This window comes from Pristis pectinata, chromosome 6, assembly GCF_009764475.1.
Source record: "Pristis pectinata isolate sPriPec2 chromosome 6, sPriPec2.1.pri, whole genome shotgun sequence".
Lineage (NCBI taxonomy): Eukaryota > Metazoa > Chordata > Chondrichthyes > Rhinopristiformes > Pristidae > Pristis > Pristis pectinata.
Genome location: NC_067410.1, coordinates 23,374,132 through 23,394,314, shown reverse-complemented (window position 1 = coordinate 23,394,314; position 20,183 = coordinate 23,374,132). Strand labels below are relative to the sequence as shown.

General features: G+C 36.9%; 2 protein-coding genes across 2 annotated transcripts in view; one reads left to right on the top strand and one right to left on the bottom strand.

The window, feature by feature from the left end:
• The window catches only part of chdh (choline dehydrogenase), a 49,209-nt gene extending 44,744 nt beyond the window's left edge, over positions 1-4,465 (top strand). The window contains exons 7-8 of the mRNA XM_052018885.1: positions 2,954-3,056; positions 3,358-4,465. Of these exons, the coding sequence (XP_051874845.1) occupies positions 2,954-3,056; positions 3,358-3,761 (507 nt within the window). The 3' untranslated portion in view covers positions 3,762-4,465. The remainder of the gene's footprint in view (positions 1-2,953; positions 3,057-3,357) is intronic.
• A 1,411-nt stretch (positions 4,466-5,876) lies between these two features.
• The window catches only part of LOC127572139 (voltage-dependent L-type calcium channel subunit alpha-1D-like), a 305,309-nt gene continuing 291,002 nt past the window's right edge, over positions 5,877-20,183 (bottom strand). Inside the window, exons 43-48 of the mRNA XM_052019090.1 lie at positions 15,510-15,536; positions 14,951-15,100; positions 13,715-13,881; positions 12,175-12,296; positions 9,896-10,216; positions 5,877-8,666 (exon numbers count right to left, since the gene is read on the bottom strand). Of these exons, the coding sequence (XP_051875050.1) occupies positions 8,373-8,666; positions 9,896-10,216; positions 12,175-12,296; positions 13,715-13,881; positions 14,951-15,100; positions 15,510-15,536 (1,081 nt within the window). The 3' untranslated portion in view covers positions 5,877-8,372. The remainder of the gene's footprint in view (positions 8,667-9,895; positions 10,217-12,174; positions 12,297-13,714; positions 13,882-14,950; positions 15,101-15,509; positions 15,537-20,183) is intronic.

Sequence of the window (20,183 nt, the reverse complement as noted above, 5' to 3'; positions counted from 1 at the left end):
TAGCAATTCCTGGACATACCTCTGGGCCTGACTGATTTTGGTGGGACATCATTGATACTTTTGCCAGAAGCAAGGAGCCCGCCTCTGGGACTGAGAGGATACAAGCAGAAACCGCTGGACACACCTGGCTGGTCAGGCAGCATCTATGGAAAGAGAAACAGAGTTAATGTTTCAGGTTGAAGACTCTTCACTCTTTCCCAGTTCAGATTAAAACAAGTTAGTTCAATGTTGCAGAGAGGGTGGGGAAGGGATGGATAGGACAGAAATACAAATATCTGCATTGACACTTCAGGGCAGTCTGAAAGGTGCCACAGTGTTAAAGATATAACATTGACCTGAGACCCTTCCAGCTTTCTCATTCAATGTCCAATGGCACTATTTTGAGGAAAACTAGAAGAGTTGCCATTGTGTCCTAACCAGTATTTATCCCTCAGCTACACAACTGGAACAGATTTTGAGACTTTGCTCCATTTAAATTGGCTGCGAAACACCCTATTTCACATCAATGACTGTAATTTTACTTAAGAACTACTTAATTAGCTATAAAGCACTTTGGGATGTCCTAAGGTTGTGAGAGGATCTATAGAAATGTATGTCTTTCTTTGGTTTTGACTGAATATCTAGGGAATATTGACAAGATTATGATAATCTAATGGATCTTTCAGTGCATTCTATTGTGTTATTTTCTTTCACTGGAGGAGCATGGAAACAAGGTTAAAGGTTATCCCATGGTTAGTCTTTGCTCACCTGCCAACTCTGTTTCAGTTAATAAATAGCATGTGCACCCATTCACCTTTACAGCAAGGAACTAGTTTAGACCTTGTAATGCCCACTCCATTGCTGTAGAAATTCCTCTGCACATACTGAGTGGCCACAGTGCATATGCAGGTCATGTGCCTGGAAGACCGTAGTGGTCATTTGTTTGCATCTAACTGCAGTTAAGACCTAAACCTCTTCAATGGTGGGCACATCCATTGTTTTCCTACATTACAGTTTTAAATTGAGATAAGAGATGACGCAACTCTGATCCTGGCGTGTGTGTTTTAAATCCTTCAGTGTCTTGATAGCATTACGCTACTTTGAAAGGTGTCTTTTTTTTTTAAGTTCTTTCATTGAATTCCTAAGAATATATCTTTAGAAGCATGTTCTCAATTCAGCAGTTCTAGGACAAGAACACATTGAAGGAAGTATTCGAAAATCTATCGGCCAAGCAAGGCATAAAAATTAACCCAAAATTGAAACAAAACTATTTTTGGTCCTGTTTTAATTTGTTGGATGTCAGAATCTGAAATATTTATGTCAGATGTACAAAGGTGTTTATAAAGACGTGGATATTTTGGGGAACTTGTTTCAAATGTCCAATCCTTACAATGGGATAAACCATCTTTTTTCACTTAAGGGAAAATACTGTCAATTAGGTGAAAGAAATAAAGTTTATCTTTCACTCAAAAGTAGTTCAATCTTTCTGTAAGAGCCTTTATTGGAAAGTAAATGACTAATTCATTCGTACTTCTCCCTAATGCAAGAGACTAATTATTCCCCTGAAAACTTAAATTTTATTTGTCCTATTTGTGGCAACTTCATTCTCAATTATCGTCAGTCTTCACATGGTGTGGCATGGTTTTCCCCTATTTTGATCTTTCAGTAAAAATAGGTATAGGTGAACTGCTCTATAACATAGAATAGCTTCATATATGCTAAGAAGCAAAACTGAGTGTCAGTATATTGTTTTCGTTTTGACTTTTGTTTGAACTTTAAGCTGTCAGTGCTGACACTAATTAAATATACTGATTTGAAAAGTTTATTGAGACTAATGATTACTAAGTCCAAAAAATGAAGATTAACAAGATGGTGATACGGTCAATAAGTATAACTTTGTGAAGGTTATTATGCATGTCAGTTAGGTTAACATCAAATAGCAAATTGGATAAATCTAGAAAGAATTGTTGGAGCTTGTTGTAGAGTGTGCTGGTTCTCTGAGGAGAGGCGAGGCACAAAATGCCCTGAGGAACCTCACCATCCAGAAAACCAATTAGGAAAATAAAATAAAATCATGAGTGAATCATTGTGAATATCTTTTGAAAGCTCATGGGCCCATTTAGCAGTCCTTTATACAAGAGTGTCCTGAAAATTAGAATGAATTAACATGCTTTCTGGCACAGGCCAGATATACCTTAGAAGGTGATTATAATCTCGCCTCCCAGTAAAATAACAAGACTAAAATTACGTAAGAACTTGGCAAACAGACTTACTACCGTTCTGACTTTTGGACATGAAAAAGTTGGAGCATTTGTGTACGAGGTTGTTTGGACTTGTTAAGAGAGTTCATTTACATTGAATCATTATCTACTGGGATCTTTTCTGGAACATCATTGAAAGAGCAATGTGCTTTAATTAAAGTGTACCTTTGGGATAGCATTAGCCTGCATGGTACATGCCATTGTTGCATCCAGTTGACCCATGGTTTTCATGGGTGCATCTTAAACATGTAAGCCATGTGCTAAAAGATTAAGTTTAATTTTTCACAGAGCTGGAGCTGACAGTGACTTCTAAGTATATTTTTGCTGTGAATCTTACCTTCTACCTGAAGATTGGCCTTGTAGGTTCTTTTTTAAATATGTAGACTTGATACTGTGTATTATGTTTACTTCAGCATGAAGACTAAAGAGATGGCAGGTGCCCGAATCTGGAACAGAAGACAGAGCACTGGAAGAACTCAGAAGGTCAAGCAGCATCTGTGGCTCTGGTCCAGGGTCTCAACTTGAAATGTTGACGTACGCCTTTTGCTTTCACAAATGCTGCTTGATCCATTTAGTTCATCCAGTGTTCTGTCTTTTTTGTCCCAAATTTATTTTAGCCTTTGGTACAGGATAAATTACAGCTTAACTGTCAGAATAATGGGAAAGTTGTAACCCAGTAAATCGTTTTTTAAATTCTGTAACTTTTTTGTTAGGTTCATGTGGGCCCAATGAGGCCCACAAGTGTGGGCTGGCTGAAGCTCAAGAATGCAAATCCTAAAGAACACCCAATTATTGAACCAAACTACTTGTCTACAGGTAATATTTTATATTAGTTATAAATATTCATATTTGTGCACAATTCAACAAATACATTTGTTTGCTGATGTTTGACAATATCCAGTAACTCTTGTGGTTCCCCCATGTTGTATGGCTTCTAAATTTTCAAAATAAAGCTGCAGCATGCATTTGGAAATTTTTCAGGAAAAGTTTGAGTTGTAGATTTCTGCACTTATTAATCATGAAATGTTAATTTTGCCATGTGCAAGCTTTATATGTTTGCACTAAGTTACTTTTAGTTTTAACTTTTGTATTACTTAAACAATTATTCATTTTGCAGAAACTGACATCTGGGAACTCCGCCAATCAGTGAAGCTAAGCAGGGAGATATTTGCTCAAAAGGCCTTTGATAAGTTCCGTGGTCCAGAACTTACTCCTGGCAGCCATGCCCAGACTGACAAGGAAATCGATGCTTTTGTGAGAGAAAAGGCTGATAGTGCCTACCATCCATCCTGCACCTGTAAAATGGGACAGCCTTCAGATCCCATGGCAGTTGTCGACCCTGAGACGAGAGTTATAGGGCTAGAGAATTTACGGGTTGTAGATTCTTCTATAATGCCCAGTATTGTTAGTGGCAACCTAAATTCACCGACAATCATGTTGGCTGAGAAGGCTGCTGACATAATCAGGGGACGTCCAGCACTACGTGATAAGGATGTTCCTGTTTATAAACCCAAATCCTAGGCATTCAGCTGAAAAAAAAGTGGCATACATTAAAATTATTTTTTCGTACTTCAGCATGTTCCTCCCTCATCAATAAAGGTAGGTTTTATACAATGTAAAAGAACAAAATCTGAATAGTTGTAAATAAGCTATTTGATACAAAGTAGAAAAACTTCTGAATCTAGTTTTGTATCTTTTGTGCTTTTTTATAATTTGCTTTCATTGATTAAATTTTACTCATTTTTGATTCTTTTGTGCCTGGCGTCATGGTTATGGTTGGACCCAGACCAAGGTAATGGAGTTTATGGTTCAATTGTGCATTATTCCTGCCATATCTGTGTATTGTCATAATGTCTTAAGAGTCAAAAGAGTGGCTGACTTGTAATGGTTTAATCAGTATTTTATAGTCGTAAAATTATAGATTTATAAAATATTCGAATTTCTAAAAAGACTGAGCCATGGTATTGCATGTGACTATTTCTATTTAAATACTGTTTTGAAATGGAAGGGGTTGATTTATATACAGCTAAACTGTGTCTCTTTTTAACACAGTCACAATCTTTTCCAAGTAATATTGAATAGACATACTGTGTAGCCAGTGTGCAATCACTTGAACTCAAGATGCAAATGGACAACATTAAAAACTTAACTTTTCTTTGTGGATCATTTTAACTGATGGTAATGTAGTTTGACAAATAAAGTGATTGGAAAGATAAAAACGTATCAAAGGATTCTTCTAAAGATTCTATTTATTGTGAATGGCATATTGGATATCTGCTCTTCCTTTGAGTACAGGCTGAGTGGTTTAGGGTCATCTGTTGGAACAATGGATACCTCAACCACCGGTAACTACACAACAGACATGGAATATTCAGGCTCCAAAAGGCAAGCTCTGAGACATTTTTTTGCTGGTTAATGGAAAGGAAAGAATATCAACTCATTGTAACTGATGAGTTTACCATCTAGTAGGATACAAATGGATGAGTGTGCTGTCTATTCAAGGACTTTCTGCCATACACAGGTAATGATGTTCTGGTACCTCCACAAGGGTAACATTGTTCTGTTTCCCACAGGTGAAAATTTTGTGTTTCTGGTCATGCTAGTCTCCACTATAGTGTGTCTTTCATAAGTTTATTTTGGTTCAACCCAAGAGGTATACAGCCAATGTTCAACGGAAAAGGAGTTGAACATTTATGATGGACAACTGGGCAAGCCATCCATCATCAGGTATAGATGCATCACTTAAGGATGTCCTGCAAGTGTCTATTAAAATGCCTGCTTTTCCAGGATCATCCCAAAAACCCTAGATAAAATCCAACTGTTATTCTCTGCTGCTAACTTCCTCCTGCGCCCCTCTCCTTTGCCCTGCTCTGTCACTTTCAATGGCAAGTGAGAGCAACTTGTGAACTTCACTGTCACTCAAAGTGAGGTCATTCAACTGGCTGTCCTGCTTCCTTACTAGCCCACTGGGATAAGCTCTTACTAAACATTTCCCCCTGCTCTAAATCCAGTTTCTCTTATGCCCTCTAAGATGCTATGTTATTGATGATGCCCAAGTCCCACTCCCTCTATCCTAGTCTATAACTAACCACCCAACTTCCCTTCCTGGCCCCCTTGTAAGCTGATTGTCCTCCTAAACTGCTGTCTTTACTCTGCAATTCTATCTTGAAGTAGGCCCATTGAACCTTATCACCCAATATAGTCGCCCAACCTCTTTGGCTCACAGCTGATCAAAGCCCTGATCTTAAATTCTTCATTTTTGTTTTCATATCCCTCCATGGCCTAGTCTCTCAAAGACACTAACCTTCTACACAGAATTCAGGTATAAATTGTGTCTCATCTAGTTGTACCAGGCCTGGCTGTGATCTTCAGGGGCATGACTTAGGAAGGAGGCTGATTTTAAAACAAAACAGTGAGCAAATATGGAGTTTTTATTCTTATGCACCCAGACAGACCTAGAGTGACCCTTCTAGGCCTATTTAAAAAAAGAAAATACAAACACATTAAACCAAAACACCATCTATTCATTACTGCCTAAAGTAATTTATACCAAAGTTTCAAGTATTAGTGCCACTTAGTATATAGTAATTTTCTGGGAGGCTTTTTAATTGACTTGTTTATTTTGTACAGGATAAGGTAACCTATTAGCCCACGCATTCTCTTATTCATTAAGACAAAAATGTTTGGTTTGTACATGCTGGGCAGCAACAACAGATATCTTAAAGAATATTAAATGTGGCAGGCACATTTGAACAACAATAGGCTGTACAGTATAATTAAGAGCAAATCTTACAGGAACTGTAATCCAGTCATGAAATGCTGACTTCTGCATTTTTGTGAAAAGTTAGTTTATAGTATCTACCATGGAAGTACAGCAAGAGAAAAAAAGTAGGGATTAAAGGGCAACTAATTTCCCATAATGCCCATAATTTTAATAATAATTGTTCAGGCTTGTCTAGTGAGAAATTAACTAAATTTTACTTGGGTTTGAATAATTTCAACTTACAGAAATATACACTATTTATTATGTACATTTCCAGCACTATGGTATGGTGGTATGGAAAATACATCTACAGAGCTTACTGTACCATACATACAATCAATCACAAAATAGTACAACCTTATAAACTGAATATACAAATACCATACTACACAAAAGGCTTACTTCATATAAAAGTAGTCATGAAGGTTGCACAGAAGGAAAGAATTATGCAATCATAGATTGCTATAATCAGTGAACTGAAGATCAAGAATACCCTCCTTGGTAATGGAATAAAAACAATTTAAAACCCTATTTATCCCTGACTGAGGTAAAATATCTTGCTTTTTTTGTTACTAGTAGAATATACACAAGTGTTTAAAAATGTATACAGTTTAAAAGATTCTAGTGGCTGCTACAAGTAATGTACCTGCAACTAAAACAGGCCATTATTTAAAATATATAAAAAAGCCTCTGAAAATGGACATTGGAAAAAACAGTGTCTTCAGTTAATTAAGAAAGACCTGCTCCATGACATAGTTTCTGCAATGGAAATAGTGTGCAAATGAACACATTTGGTTTAACTAAAAGCATAAAATACTGATGCACATGCTGATAATACCTCATTTGAAGAATCATTACAACAGGAACTTTACCCTTCAGGTGCATGCATTTGTAGTTCTCAGCAATATGTTGGGAATGCCAATAATTACAAAAACATACAGCTTGCCTCATTCTTTGAGTTTACAGCCTGACTATAAGCTGTTTATGTCATGAGCAATTGTATTCAACAAGATATGCAAAAATCAGGGATTGTTTTACTGAAACTACATTGTTTTTTTTTGCAAATAATCTCTTGGGTGATTCAAATTGAAACTTGTCTCAAATGATTTTGCTTCAGTATTGCAATGTAGCTTTCAGTAAATGGGTCAAGCAATGAAAATTGCTAATACTACATGTGATTTAGAAAGGATGGAGAATGTACCAAGAATAACATTTTTAAATATTTATAATTCCAAGTAAGAGTGCAAGTAAATTATCTTTGCATATCCTGTGTAAAGTTAGGTTTATCTTTTACTTTTAATTTAAAAACTGCCAAAGAGTTTTTTCCTTTGGCTCCAGACTTAGCTCAAAACTCTGAAATTAATCTTGCATTATACATAAAGAAAAGGCAGCTCTATCAGTACAGTTACTTATGAATTTGTACTTCTATTAAAAAATAACAGTAATCTATAGAATTTGTGACGGTAATTTCGAACCATAAATATTGCTGCTTATCTGTTACAGTACCAGGATTACAAAATATAGAACATCTCTTTACAAATACAAATTTGTTATATGTTACAACCATATACAGTTTGTCTACTTTGCAAGAAATACAGTTTACAAGCTTCAAATTAACCTTATGAAGAGCATGAATGCCTTTCCTATTTCCAGTGTACTCTGCTCATAATTCTCCCTCCACAGCAGATGTAATAAGACAAAAAAAAGATATATCCTATGTAAACTCACAATAAAATAGATAAGAAAAAAAACAGCTATTTTTGCCCACCAAAAAATACTTTGAGATTTGCTGCAGGATTTTAAAAAGCTGTTCAGAATGGTTCATACTTGCATGAAAAATCAGAGGAAAGATATGTTTCATAATTTTAAATATTTTGATATGCCATCACTTGCTCCTAGCCAAAAGTCCAAATGTATTTCTGAGGTAACAACATCTGTCATATTTGATTGTCATCACCTTTATAATATTTTCCTTTTAACTACAAGCATCACCATAGAAATAATACACTGCTTCCTTCCAAACAGCAGGTTGCACATTGCTTTGACTGAGAAAATCTCTATAGCCTTGTATGGTTTAATTATGGCTTCATCTTACATTTTCTCCTTGGTCCTCGGTATATCTTTGCATGCCGGTTAGTTGATTAGCTCATACCTCTTTTAGTTGACCACATTGTGCTCAGATCATACTGTTGTACTTGAGGACATAATAGAGGTGATTTGGTCAGATTGCCACCAATTTTTACCTCTAAGACTGCGGCATCACACGGAAGTCACTCTATTGGTCACTTGATCTAGTTAGTGCCATAAGAATTTCTTGACTATGAGGCACTTTCTTAATCTTTGTATAAATGATTATTCCATACCAAATGCTATAAAGTAGTGATGCATATCATTTCATCACCTAGGTCCTCTTCATATATACCAGTGTCTGGTTCCTCATCACTGTATCCAAGACCATAATCTTGTAGCTCATAGTCACGCCTGTTTTTAATGGAAAGCAAATCTCCACTAGTTCCATTGTGAAGACTGCCATTTAATAAACTGCTTGCTGCACTTTCCATTTCATCAATTGTCATATCACAGGCATCTGCAAGTTCATGTTTTGTAACTGAAACAAATTTGGGATCTCTTGCATATTGCCCAAGACCTTCTGATATTAGGACCTTTGAAACAGAAGGAAACAATGCATTAGCAAACATCATGAAAAAACTTTATTTCAAAAACAGACTAAAGTGATCAAAGCAAGCATTTATCCCTGTGATTTAGTTTTCTAGTGCATTTTAATAGTGCCCAAATTAAAAAGAGATATCCAGAAGCAGATTTGAATAATTAGTAATTCTGTCCAGAAAATTGTAATATTTCCCTGAAATTCTCTGCTATAAGAACATAACAAAAGGAGGAGTAGGCTGCCAGCTCTTAGAGCTTGCTCCTCCCTTCAAGCAGATTATGGCTCATCTTTTAACTCAACTCCATCCTCTGCCCTTGACCCCGTATCAATAAATCTTACTCCCTGTCATAATGTACCGTAGTCTGTGGGTCAGAACAGGACCATTGATAATCAACCAGTCCTGCACATACCACATGCACTAAGGTACTGGCAATAGGAACTGTCTCCACTCTCCATTGCTGGGACCTCATGTAGAGCAGTAGAGTCCTGTCTTATGGGGAGACCCCAGCATTATAACAGGGAATTGCCATGTGGATCTTCCAGTGCAGCACTGGAAATCCCACTGATTTCAATGGGGATTTGAGGGTTGCAGATTAGGAGGCGAGGGGGAAGGCAGGTTATTCTGCTTTAGTTTAATCTTCTAATTATTTTTAAGTATTTTCAATTAACCTAGTTACTTAGATTTTTATTGTTTTTAAATGTTAAATTCAAAATACAGTTTGAATTTGTAGCTTCCTTATCCTAAACATTAGGTAACCACATCACGCAATTAAAAATATTACCTTGTGCACAGTGGTTTATTGATTTAAACAGCTGTAATTTGTACCATGCAGCTCAAAAACTCAAAATAGCCATCTTGTATGTTATTAAACATCTTTGTCATAACTACTGGAATGTCAACAAAAGGTTGTGTCAGGAGGTAAAACAACATAGTCCATCTCGTTCTACTTAAACTGTCTTTAATGCTGATTGACTATACTTTAGTGGTGCAGGCCATTGCTAATGACTCAATTTTTTAAATTAACCTAAGCCCTAGACATCATCCTTTAGAGAGAAATGGTGAAAGGATGAAAAGAACAAAAGAAATAGTAGCAGGATTCAGCCCTTGCACTGCCATTCAATGAGGTTGATTTGCCACACATGGTACCTTGTGCTACTTCACATATGGTTATTTATCATTATTGCAGAAGCTCTGCCATCATATGGAAAGTTTCAAATACTTACAGCTTCTACCAGGCTGTCTGCACTTCCTCGTTTTTCATAGTACCGTTGTAAAAAGCTGTTCGGGACAGCTAACTTTGTTGGAGTATATGTTTTATATGGAATGTCAACATCTTCTGTATACCAAGAGCTTCTGTTCATTGAGGGAAGGCTACCATTCATATTTTCCCTGGATTCAACACGATCTACACGGATCAGGGGAGTGTAGTACGGCGAGCGCTCTTTGCTAGGTGGTGTGGCTGGAGGTGTTGCCCACGAACGGGTTGACCGTGCTGGTGAGAGCCTCCTACTTTTGTATGAGTCCAATCCTGCCACAGCCATAACCTGTTTGTTCACATTGGAAAAAATGAATAGTACAGATATGCAAACTTCATAATTACTCCCCAAAATGACCAATTTATAATAAAACAGAAAATTCTGGAAATGCACAGTAGGTTGGGCAGCATCTGTGGGGAGAGAGAAACAGTTAATGTTTCCGATCAATGACTTCTCATCAGAACAAAACTGAAGTTTAGTGGTTTATCTCCCATTCCCTTTGTAATAGATTAAAGTTGCAAACGGAGACTTCAAGTACTGAACGTTACACCAAATTTTAAACTGATATTCATGCAAGATGGGTCTTATTCCAGAACTGTTCCTAATGGAGGAATGCAAGTTTTAAAATAATATCAAGGTCCAGTAACCAAATTCATGATTTTTCTGCTATCATCCAACTTCTTTGTTTTACTATTTACCACTAACATTAGATTTCACTGTCCACTTTAGTTACTACTTTCTGTTTTTTTTCATATCTCCACTATATCTAATGCTTATGGATAGATATTTTAGTTAATGCAGTTGTTTGTGAGTATACATGTAGCTGCTCAGGTTTCAAAGATGAAGACTGGTGAACAGGTGCAAAAAATAATTTTATAGTCTGTTTTGTTTCAATCAAAATATAGGTAATGGCTGGAGAAAAGACTTAGAACCTTGTGTAGCTTTTAGTATTTAATAAAACTATAAAAAAGTGGAGGACGAGTAGGTCTTTCAGACCCGCAAGCCTGTTCTGCTATTCAGCAAGATCCTGGTTAATCTCAAAACGTAAACACCATTTTTCTTTGCTTTCCTCATATTCCGAGATTTCTTGAACATCCAGAAACTTACTGATCTCTCTTTTGAATATTTTGCTTTGCTTTCCCAGTTTATAATCTGCTCAAAGGTCAAGCACAACAAGATAGCTCTTGGATAGAGACTAATTTGAAACAGAATTATTTTCACCTTATCTGTGGAGGAGAAGAATTGTTAGCAACATTTAGTAATGTTTTGCTTTTTATTCTTTCATGGAGTCCGGACATTAATATTTGCCACTAAAATCAACCACATTAGCTAGCCTGGAATTGTTTTGAGCAGATTGGGTAAGGATGGCATATTTCATTCCTGGAAGAACATTAGTGAGCCAGATGGATTTTTACAACTATTTGGTGGGTTTGGGGTAACTATTACTGATGTTAGATTTTTATTCCCGGTTTATTCAATGACTCAAATTTAAAAGTTCCAATTGCTGTGGTAGGTTTTGAAGTTGCATCTCTGGATCATTATTGTAGAACTCTAACTACTAGTCCAGTAATTTAAACACAACAGTACAGGAATTTCAATATTCTGAAATTGCTTTTGTAAAATGAATGGTAGAAAGAAATGATGAAAGATGAGCACGAGGAATGGAAAATGTTTCTAAAAGCTTTATAATCACAGATCGAATTTAGGGATATTGGTTATGTCTTACAATTAATTCTCTCCTTCTCTCATGTTTGTCTCCCTTTCTTAAAACTGAAGACACTGATGTTTACTGTCATCTCACCCAAGTGGTCAGTTTTGATGTTTGAATGCAGACAGGAAGCAAGTTATCAAATCAGAGACAAGACTGCTGTTATCGTACTCACCTGAAAAGCATACATGTGCATGCACACATACACGTTTTATCAGTAGTTGGTTAGAAAGTTATCCGAGAAAGGAACAATGACCAGTTGTCTTTCTCCTAATCCAGAAATGCTCAAGCCAGTGATAATAGTCACATTAGCTCCAACCATCATCAGGAATCAATTACACTTGTGATGTTGTTCCCTGTGTGACAGCCACTCACCACTGTAACTTATTGCAGAAGTTTTGTGATATTTTGCAGAAGTTTTTAAAAATTTCTATCGCTGTGCTTCATCATTTGAAAAACACCCTCTGTTGAATTACTATATCCAGTTGTCATCATGTTTATATCAGATAAAACATCAATAGATGCACAAGATATTCACCTGATGTTGCATTAAATGTAGTGGCAGAGCCGTACGCTGTTGAAATATAGGAGACAGGGAGATATCATCCTGACTACTTTGCCTGCGTAGACACTCAAAGTTGAAGGAAGGTCTCCGATTTGCTGTTGAAACAAATTTTAGTTAAATGTAAATGATAAACAATGTCTTATGAAATAAAAAAGATACCAATTTTGGATACTTTGATCGAGATAAAAGAATTTACTTTGGTCTGTTAGGTCTTAAGTAAATTAGAATTTCTAACAACTCCAGCAAACTGAAGTTACGTTCTTTTCAACAGCTGTGTATGTCTAACACTGACTTAATTAACCTCTGTAACTGTACAGACTGAACAAAGTTCAAAACTTTATTATGCTTAAACATGAGCTGAGCTCTTTAGCTCACATTTGTAGACGAGGCTGCCACCTTTAACTTACAGAACACTGGCATTTACATCTGCATCTAAGTCCTGCTGATATTTATTAACATCTATGTTACCTTGATGATGACTTTTTTCAAATACTTTTCGCAAGAGCCTAACCCTATACCAACTTATACCTCACTCAAAACCTTCAACTATTCCAGAACTTGGTTTGAAACATCTTCCCCAGTAAGGATTGCACACCTCTGGTTGCCATCCTTGTCATTTGCCATTGAACCCTCATGCACTGGATTGAAGAACTAATCGTTCACCACATGTATAACCCAGCACTATTAGTCTTCCTGTCACAACACTGTATCCCCAGAATTTCTTCCTGAAACCAGTTCCTTAACAACCTTAGTAAAATCTCAGACAAAACCTCACTACCCACTAGCATCATTTTTAAAAAATTTCTTGCTCAGTATTTGCACTGTAAACCACAGTGACCACACCATGAGAAACATGAAATCAATATAAGCTGTTTCTATATTAGATCTCACACACATTGCCAATATGGGGTGTTTGTACTGTGGTGGAACATGTTTGCATTGAGACAAGCACAAATTGATGCTGGAGTTTTCCCTATTAATATTTCCACTAAACTTTGTAAGAAAGCAAGCTTCTTTGCTACATCAAACTGGCTGCACACTTCCACCACACTTAGTACCACACCTAAACAACAGGAGCTACATCTGAGGAACTTGAAAAGCTTTATTTAAAAATCAGATGACAATAATTATTTGAATAAACTGATTATAAAAACTGCTCAAGGTAGAGTTTCTAACAAAAACAGAACATCCCAAAGATATGCTTTAAGCAATGTGAGAAATCTCTTTCTGGTTTGAAGCCATTTTTTATGTATGAGAGAAATAAATGGCTTCTAAATATATTATAGTTGTTTAGTGTCTTGCACCTGCTAGAGTAAATAATTATTTCTTAGTAGCCAATATATCATATATGCAGACAACTGGGTTCAGTAAAATATTTTTAAAAGGAACATTTTTAAAACTTTAAGTAGTCTTTTCCAGTATTGTCTTGTCAAATTGCAATGAATAAATGAAAAATGCAGATGTAACCACACAAAAAAAAAGTAATCATGGTTTGGTCATGGAAATTATTCACCTGTAGGTGTTGGTGGAAGCAATCGTCGACGAGGTGAACGCCGAGATTCAATATAATAATGAGACTCATCATCTTCGTAGGAACCACAGGGATGATGATAGCCCTTTGGCCTTTCAAAATCCACGTCATTGTTTTGAATTTGATTCTGATAATCTCTATGGATTTGCCTTTATGGTACATAGGATGAAAGAAAAGCAATACTGAGACGTTTCATATTGCAGTTTTATTTTACCAGATCTGGATGAGAAAGCCCTACTCTGCTGGCCTCTTAAAGCTTTGACTGCAGGGGAAGCCCTGTACCCAAGCTTTACCTGCTGGAAAGAGTTTTTAAATGTTTTTGACATTTCAGGAGAACATCAAACTATTTAAGAATTAAGTGAATAATTAAAACAATAACTGAAACTTGTCTTTCTACAAATATTTTAGGTAGCTTTAGATTTTTTTAAAAGCGCATAAATAAATGGAACTATTAATGAAACTGATTTAATTAAAAGAAAGGAACTTGTCTTCCCCTTTGTTTTAGTATCTGCAGCCCAACTATTAACATTGAAATCAATGTGAGTCACAGACTATGTGCCAGATTTAACCTAGCAGAGGATCTAAAAGCCTACATCCCATCATAAATTAGGACCATGTTCCACCATTTGACTGAATCTGTAAGTTTGGGATATACATATTTGATTATGCAAAGCCGAGCCTAGTTGCATACAAACAAGCCAATGCTGTCCATTCAGAACTACTGAATATTGCAACAAAGCCTGAGCCAATATATTAAAGCGAAAATCTATGCTTTCCCATAGACCCAATACTCGATGGGAATTATTTATCTGGAGGAGCTCCTTCTGCAGGCATTAGAACTCCCATGAATGTATGTAATTGATTTAAACACCATGTTAAACCTTGAAGGATGCCCCCAATGAAATGTAGATTGGGAATAGGGCATTCTATTGCTAAACTCATATAATCTGCACCATAAAATTGGTGTAAAACATACCGCCTCCAAAAAATAGTACAATTAAAGCAGCAATAATCTTTTACTCTTAATGAAATATTAAAAATTCAGTGTGTCTAGATGCACTTTGCTTGATATCACATTCACATATGGAAAACTGCAAAGGAATAATTGCCCAGATTTTTTGTGTAGCAGATAATGAATTAAAAAATACATTAAAGCTTGAGCTTTACTTTGTTCGTAGTTGATTTGCAAAATGGATAACTACTGCACAAGTATCTTACTTATCCACTGTTTGTATGCTATCCTCTTCATAATACTCCTCTCCACTGTAATATTCTTGATCTCCTGAATATTGCTCATCCTCAAACCAGTCATCTGGTCTTGTCTCCTCTCGACAAATAGTGGGCAGACAGCCATCACCAGAATCTGATCTATAAAAAAAATCAAGACATAGCATCAACACGGACCATTCTTTAATAAGATTTCAAATCTGCTATTAATAGGCAAGGTTCACAGATAAAGACACAATTTATAAACGTAAAACACCTTATGACTGTTACTGGGAAAAATTAATAATTGTATATTATGTATACACGCAAAAGACATAAAACATATTTATGTATGTGCATAAAAGTAAACATAACGGCAAATCTGACAACATAACCTAAAGGATGAAAATCAAAATAAACACAAAATGTAGATAAATTTGGTTGCAAGGAATTTTCATAAGATTGTGTTATTTAAACATTAAAATTTTTTTTAATGTATTCTGCTGTCAAAAAAGTAAATATATGTTAAACATGAATGATGCAAAGAATATGGAGATTTCAGAAAACATACCTAATATTAGTTTCATAATAACGTATTCTGGTCCAGAAAGTAGGAAAAAAATTGAGGAAATACAGAAATTTCAATAACTTTTCTGCTCAAGAACAAGATTAATCTTTCAAGAATAACAGAAAATAGAGGCAGATCCGCACTTTTAGAGACATTGTTCAGTTTCCCAACTAATTCCCATATTGTTTGATTCCTTTCAAGGCCAAAAATCTATTAGTCTCAATCTTGAATATAATCAACACCACTTCAATGATGCACAATTATCTGAGAAAAAGATCTCTCCTCACTTTGGGGCTGAATGGCCAACTGGAGGTTATGACGCCTGGTTCCAAACTCCATCTGAGGAATCAGCTTCTCAACATCAATACTGTCAACTCCTTTCAGAATCTCTAATTCAAATGTGTACAGTCCAATATAATTATACAACCTCATGATTCAATCCTTTGTACATTGTTGGCACACACAAGCATTTGTTGTCCAGTCCAAATGTTCTCATAAAGATTGTAAGACATAGGAGCAGAATCAGGCCATTCGGTCCATCGATTCTGCTCTGCCATTTTATCATGGCTGATTTATTTTTCCCTCTCAACCCATCCTCCTGCCTTCTCCCTGTAACCTTTGATGCCCTTACTAATCAAGAACCTATCAACCTCCGCTTTAAATATACCCAATGACTTGGCCTCCACAGCCGTCTGTGGGAATGAATTCGACAGATTCACCACCTTCCGGCTAAAGAAATTCCTCGTCACCTCTGTTCGAAAGGGAAGTCCTATACTAAATAGTTTGCCTGGTAATTTCATACAGTATTAAAGAGTCAACCTTGCAGTTACGGGTTTGGAGTCATAGGGCAGTCAAGCAAAGGAAGTGAGATTTTCTTCACTAAAGGACATGAGTGAATCTGATGGGTTTCTACAGCAAAACCAGTAGCTTCCTAGTAACAATTACTGATAGTAGCTAAAGTAAGATCCCACAACAGTGTGTTGAAATTTGAACTCATTTCTCCAAGCTGATGGATTACTACTGCAATAACTTAACCACTGCCAGAACCTCTGCTTATGTAATGAATTTATATTTCACCACCTCCAAGGGAATTATATCCTTTATTCAGGTGCGAAGATGTAATCTGCACAAAGTACTCCAGGTATGGTCTCAGCAAGACTCAACACATCTGCAGCATGACTTTCTTATTCTTGTACTTTAATCTTGCATGAAAAGCCAGCATATTCTTTGTCTTTCTAATTGCTTGCTGTACATGTATGTTAACCTCTACTTTTATCTTCAAATGTATCATGTAAAAAGGTTACATTTCACAACAAAACGAAGACTCTTTTCTCATGTGGACCATCTGTATAAATTCATGTTTAATTTACCATTTTGACCCATATAAGGTATATTTGTAATTACTGGCATAGAAAATTGAACCTCCAAATGGGAAAAGTTATAGTGTCTGTTGAGATTTTAAGTGCAAATGACCTTTAATGAAGTTTAATTAATAGCCTCCAAATACCAGGATATCATTGCATGATACTTAAAATCTCCAATCATACTAAAATGATCTGATAATTACAGTAAACGAGGCTACCAGGATTGGCACAAATTTTTGACTCATTTTAAGCCAACTGATATAATGATATTTAGCACAGGCCAAAATTCTTTCAATTGCTAATTCTTATAGCTAGAAATTTCTGTGTTTGGACAAAACAGAAATTAGCAATAAATTCCAGAGTGGAGTGGGCTCATCTGGAAATAAACCCAATATTCTTGGTTTGCCCAATGTATAGTTCATGCAAATTCTTTAATAAATCAATCACTGGAACAGCCATTTAAATGCTGCATTCTCAGATAGAATAAGGGGCTGGTGCCACAATGGCAGAAATGGCACCAACTGATTCAATAAGTGAAGGATGCAGCTAATGTTGTAGGAATTACAGTAAGGAGACTGTTAGAAATGGAACAAAAAAACTCTATCCCTATCTGCAAAATAAAAACAGGACCCTGGATCTAAATTTGAAATTGCATGGCTGATTTGATTGAAACTAGCAAGACACAGAATAGCATTATGAGGGCTGAAAGCAATCCCTGAAGCTCTGAAATGGTTACCAGCAAAAAAACAAATGCGGTTTCTACATGACTGGAGACCAGCCAAGGCCATTTTAAGTGTGCAAAATTTGCAGAATGTATAAGTGATGAGGGAATAGCAAGACTGCAAAATCACCTTCAAATATCAATGAATGGATTTCCATAAATAATAGGTATTATGTTGCATGGCAACAAAAGACATCATCTACAAAAAAGGCTTGCAATCATTTTAAAGTGGCACTCAAATGGTGTCACGCAAGTCTGGAGGTCAAAAACTTGTTGCCATCTTTTGCACAATTTCGACTGGAATACTGAATTGTCCAGACAGCAATTTTCAGACTTTGATGAGTGAATGATCCTATCTGCAACTGTCAAGTTTTAGTCATTTTTATACCCTTATTGGTTTGTAATATTATGTTGTATTTATCAATATGACCTAATGGCGCAGAATCAAAATACATTAAATTCTATTGATTTTTCATATAAAAATATGAACACAAGTGAACCCAAAACCAGATACCATAAGATGCTAATAGCAAGCAATAACAGCTGAATTACATCCTATCATACTCTGTAACCTTTCTGCCTTGTTATAATGGGAATGTAGTTTGGCATTTCATGTTCAGTAGCAGGCTACCTTAGAGCAAGGACCTGATTGAACAATGCTACTACATGCATTCAGAACACCGAAAGATGATGGTTCTGTAGCTAACCACATACTTAGTCAACAACACTATTACCAAAAATGGCAAGTAACAGGATTTTTTTTATTGATCTTATGGTATGTGGGTGGTCACTATTTATTAACTATTCCTAATTGCCTTTGAGAGGATGGTGGTGAACAGCCTTCCTGAATTGCTGCAGTCCTTCTAGTAAAGGTATACCTTGGCAATAGTAATGTCAAGGATAAGTAGTTAAATCCTCACTTGTTGGAGATGGTTATTGTCTGCAACTTTTGTGATGTGATGCCAGGTCTGAATGTTGTATATTTCTTGCTGTGCAGACTGTTTCATTTGTTGAGAATTTGTGATTGAAATTGAATACATCTCCATTCTCAATATGCACCAGTCAAGACTTTGTGTTGTAAACATCCACAGCCAAAAGTGCCATACGGAATAGTGCTACTTTTGGATGGCAGAGTGGTACAGCTGGTAGTGCTGCTCTCTCTCAGCTCCAACAACTCAGGTTCAGTCCTGACCTCGGGTGCTGGCTGTGTGGAGTTTGCACGTCCTCCCTATGACCAGGTGGGTTTCCTCCTGATGCTCCCGCTCCCTCCCATATTCCAAACAAGTGCAGGTTGGTAGGTTGATTGGCCACTGCAAATTACCCCTAGTGTGTAGATGAGTAGTAGAAGCTGAGGGGAATTGAAGGTATAGGAGGAGAATAAAATTAGTGTAAATGGGTGTTTGATGGTTGACAGAGACTTGTTGAGCTGAAGGGCCTGCTGTACGATTATAACTTCAATTATCTAGTGTGGATGAACAGAGGGATCTTGGGGTCCACGTCCATAGATCCCTCAAGGTTGCCGTGCAGGTCGATAGGGATGTTAATAAGGCGTATGGAGTGTTGGCCTTCATTAGTCGGGATATTTGAGTTCAAGAGCCGCGAGGTGATGTTGCAGCTCTGCAGAACACTGGTTAGACCACACTTGGAGTATTGTGTTCAGTTCTGGTCACCTCATTATAGGAAGGATGTGGAAGCTTTAGAGAGGGTGCAGAGGAGATTTATCAGGATGCTGCCTGGATTGGAGAGCATTTCTTATGAGGATAGGTTGAGTGAGCTAGGGCTTTTCTCTTTGGAGAGAAGGAGGATGAGAGGTGACTTGATAAGAGGTGTACAAGATGATAAGGGGCATAGATTGAGTGGACAGTCAGACACTTTTTCCCAGGGCGACAATGGCTAACATGAGGGGACATAATTTTGAGGTGACTGGAAGAAGGTATAAGCAGGATGTCAGGGGTAAGTTTTTTTTTCACACAGAGTGGTGGGTGCGTGGAATGCACTGCCAGCAGAGGTTGTGGGGGCAGATACATTAGGGACATTTAAGAGACTCTTAGATAGCCACATGAATGATAGAAAAATGGAGGGCTATGTGGGAGGGAAGGGTTAGATAGATATTAGAGCAGTATAGAATATCGGCACAACATCGTGGGCTGAAGGTCCTGTACTGTGCTGTAATGTTCTTTGTCCTATGTACATGTGAATGGATGGGTCATGCACCCAACAGTCGCAACACAAAGGTCCTCCATAAATGTGGCCCCCATTGTCCCCTAACAATAATGGATCATAGGGAGATCCTGGAGGGTGTGGACCATTTCCCATTTCTCAGAAGCCGCTTCTTGGTGAAGGTAGACATTGATAATGAAATTCACCACACCTTCAACGCACCAACACTGCCTTTGGTCAATTGAGGAAAAGAATATTTGAAAATCAAGACCTCTGACCTGGCACATAACTCATGGTCTACTGGGCAGCAGTGATCTCTGCCCTCATGTACACTTCTGTGACCAGGGCATCTCAATGCAGCATAAAAATACCACCGATGCTGTCTCTGCAAAATCTTCCAAATTCACTGGAAGAATGTGAAATAGATCCAGT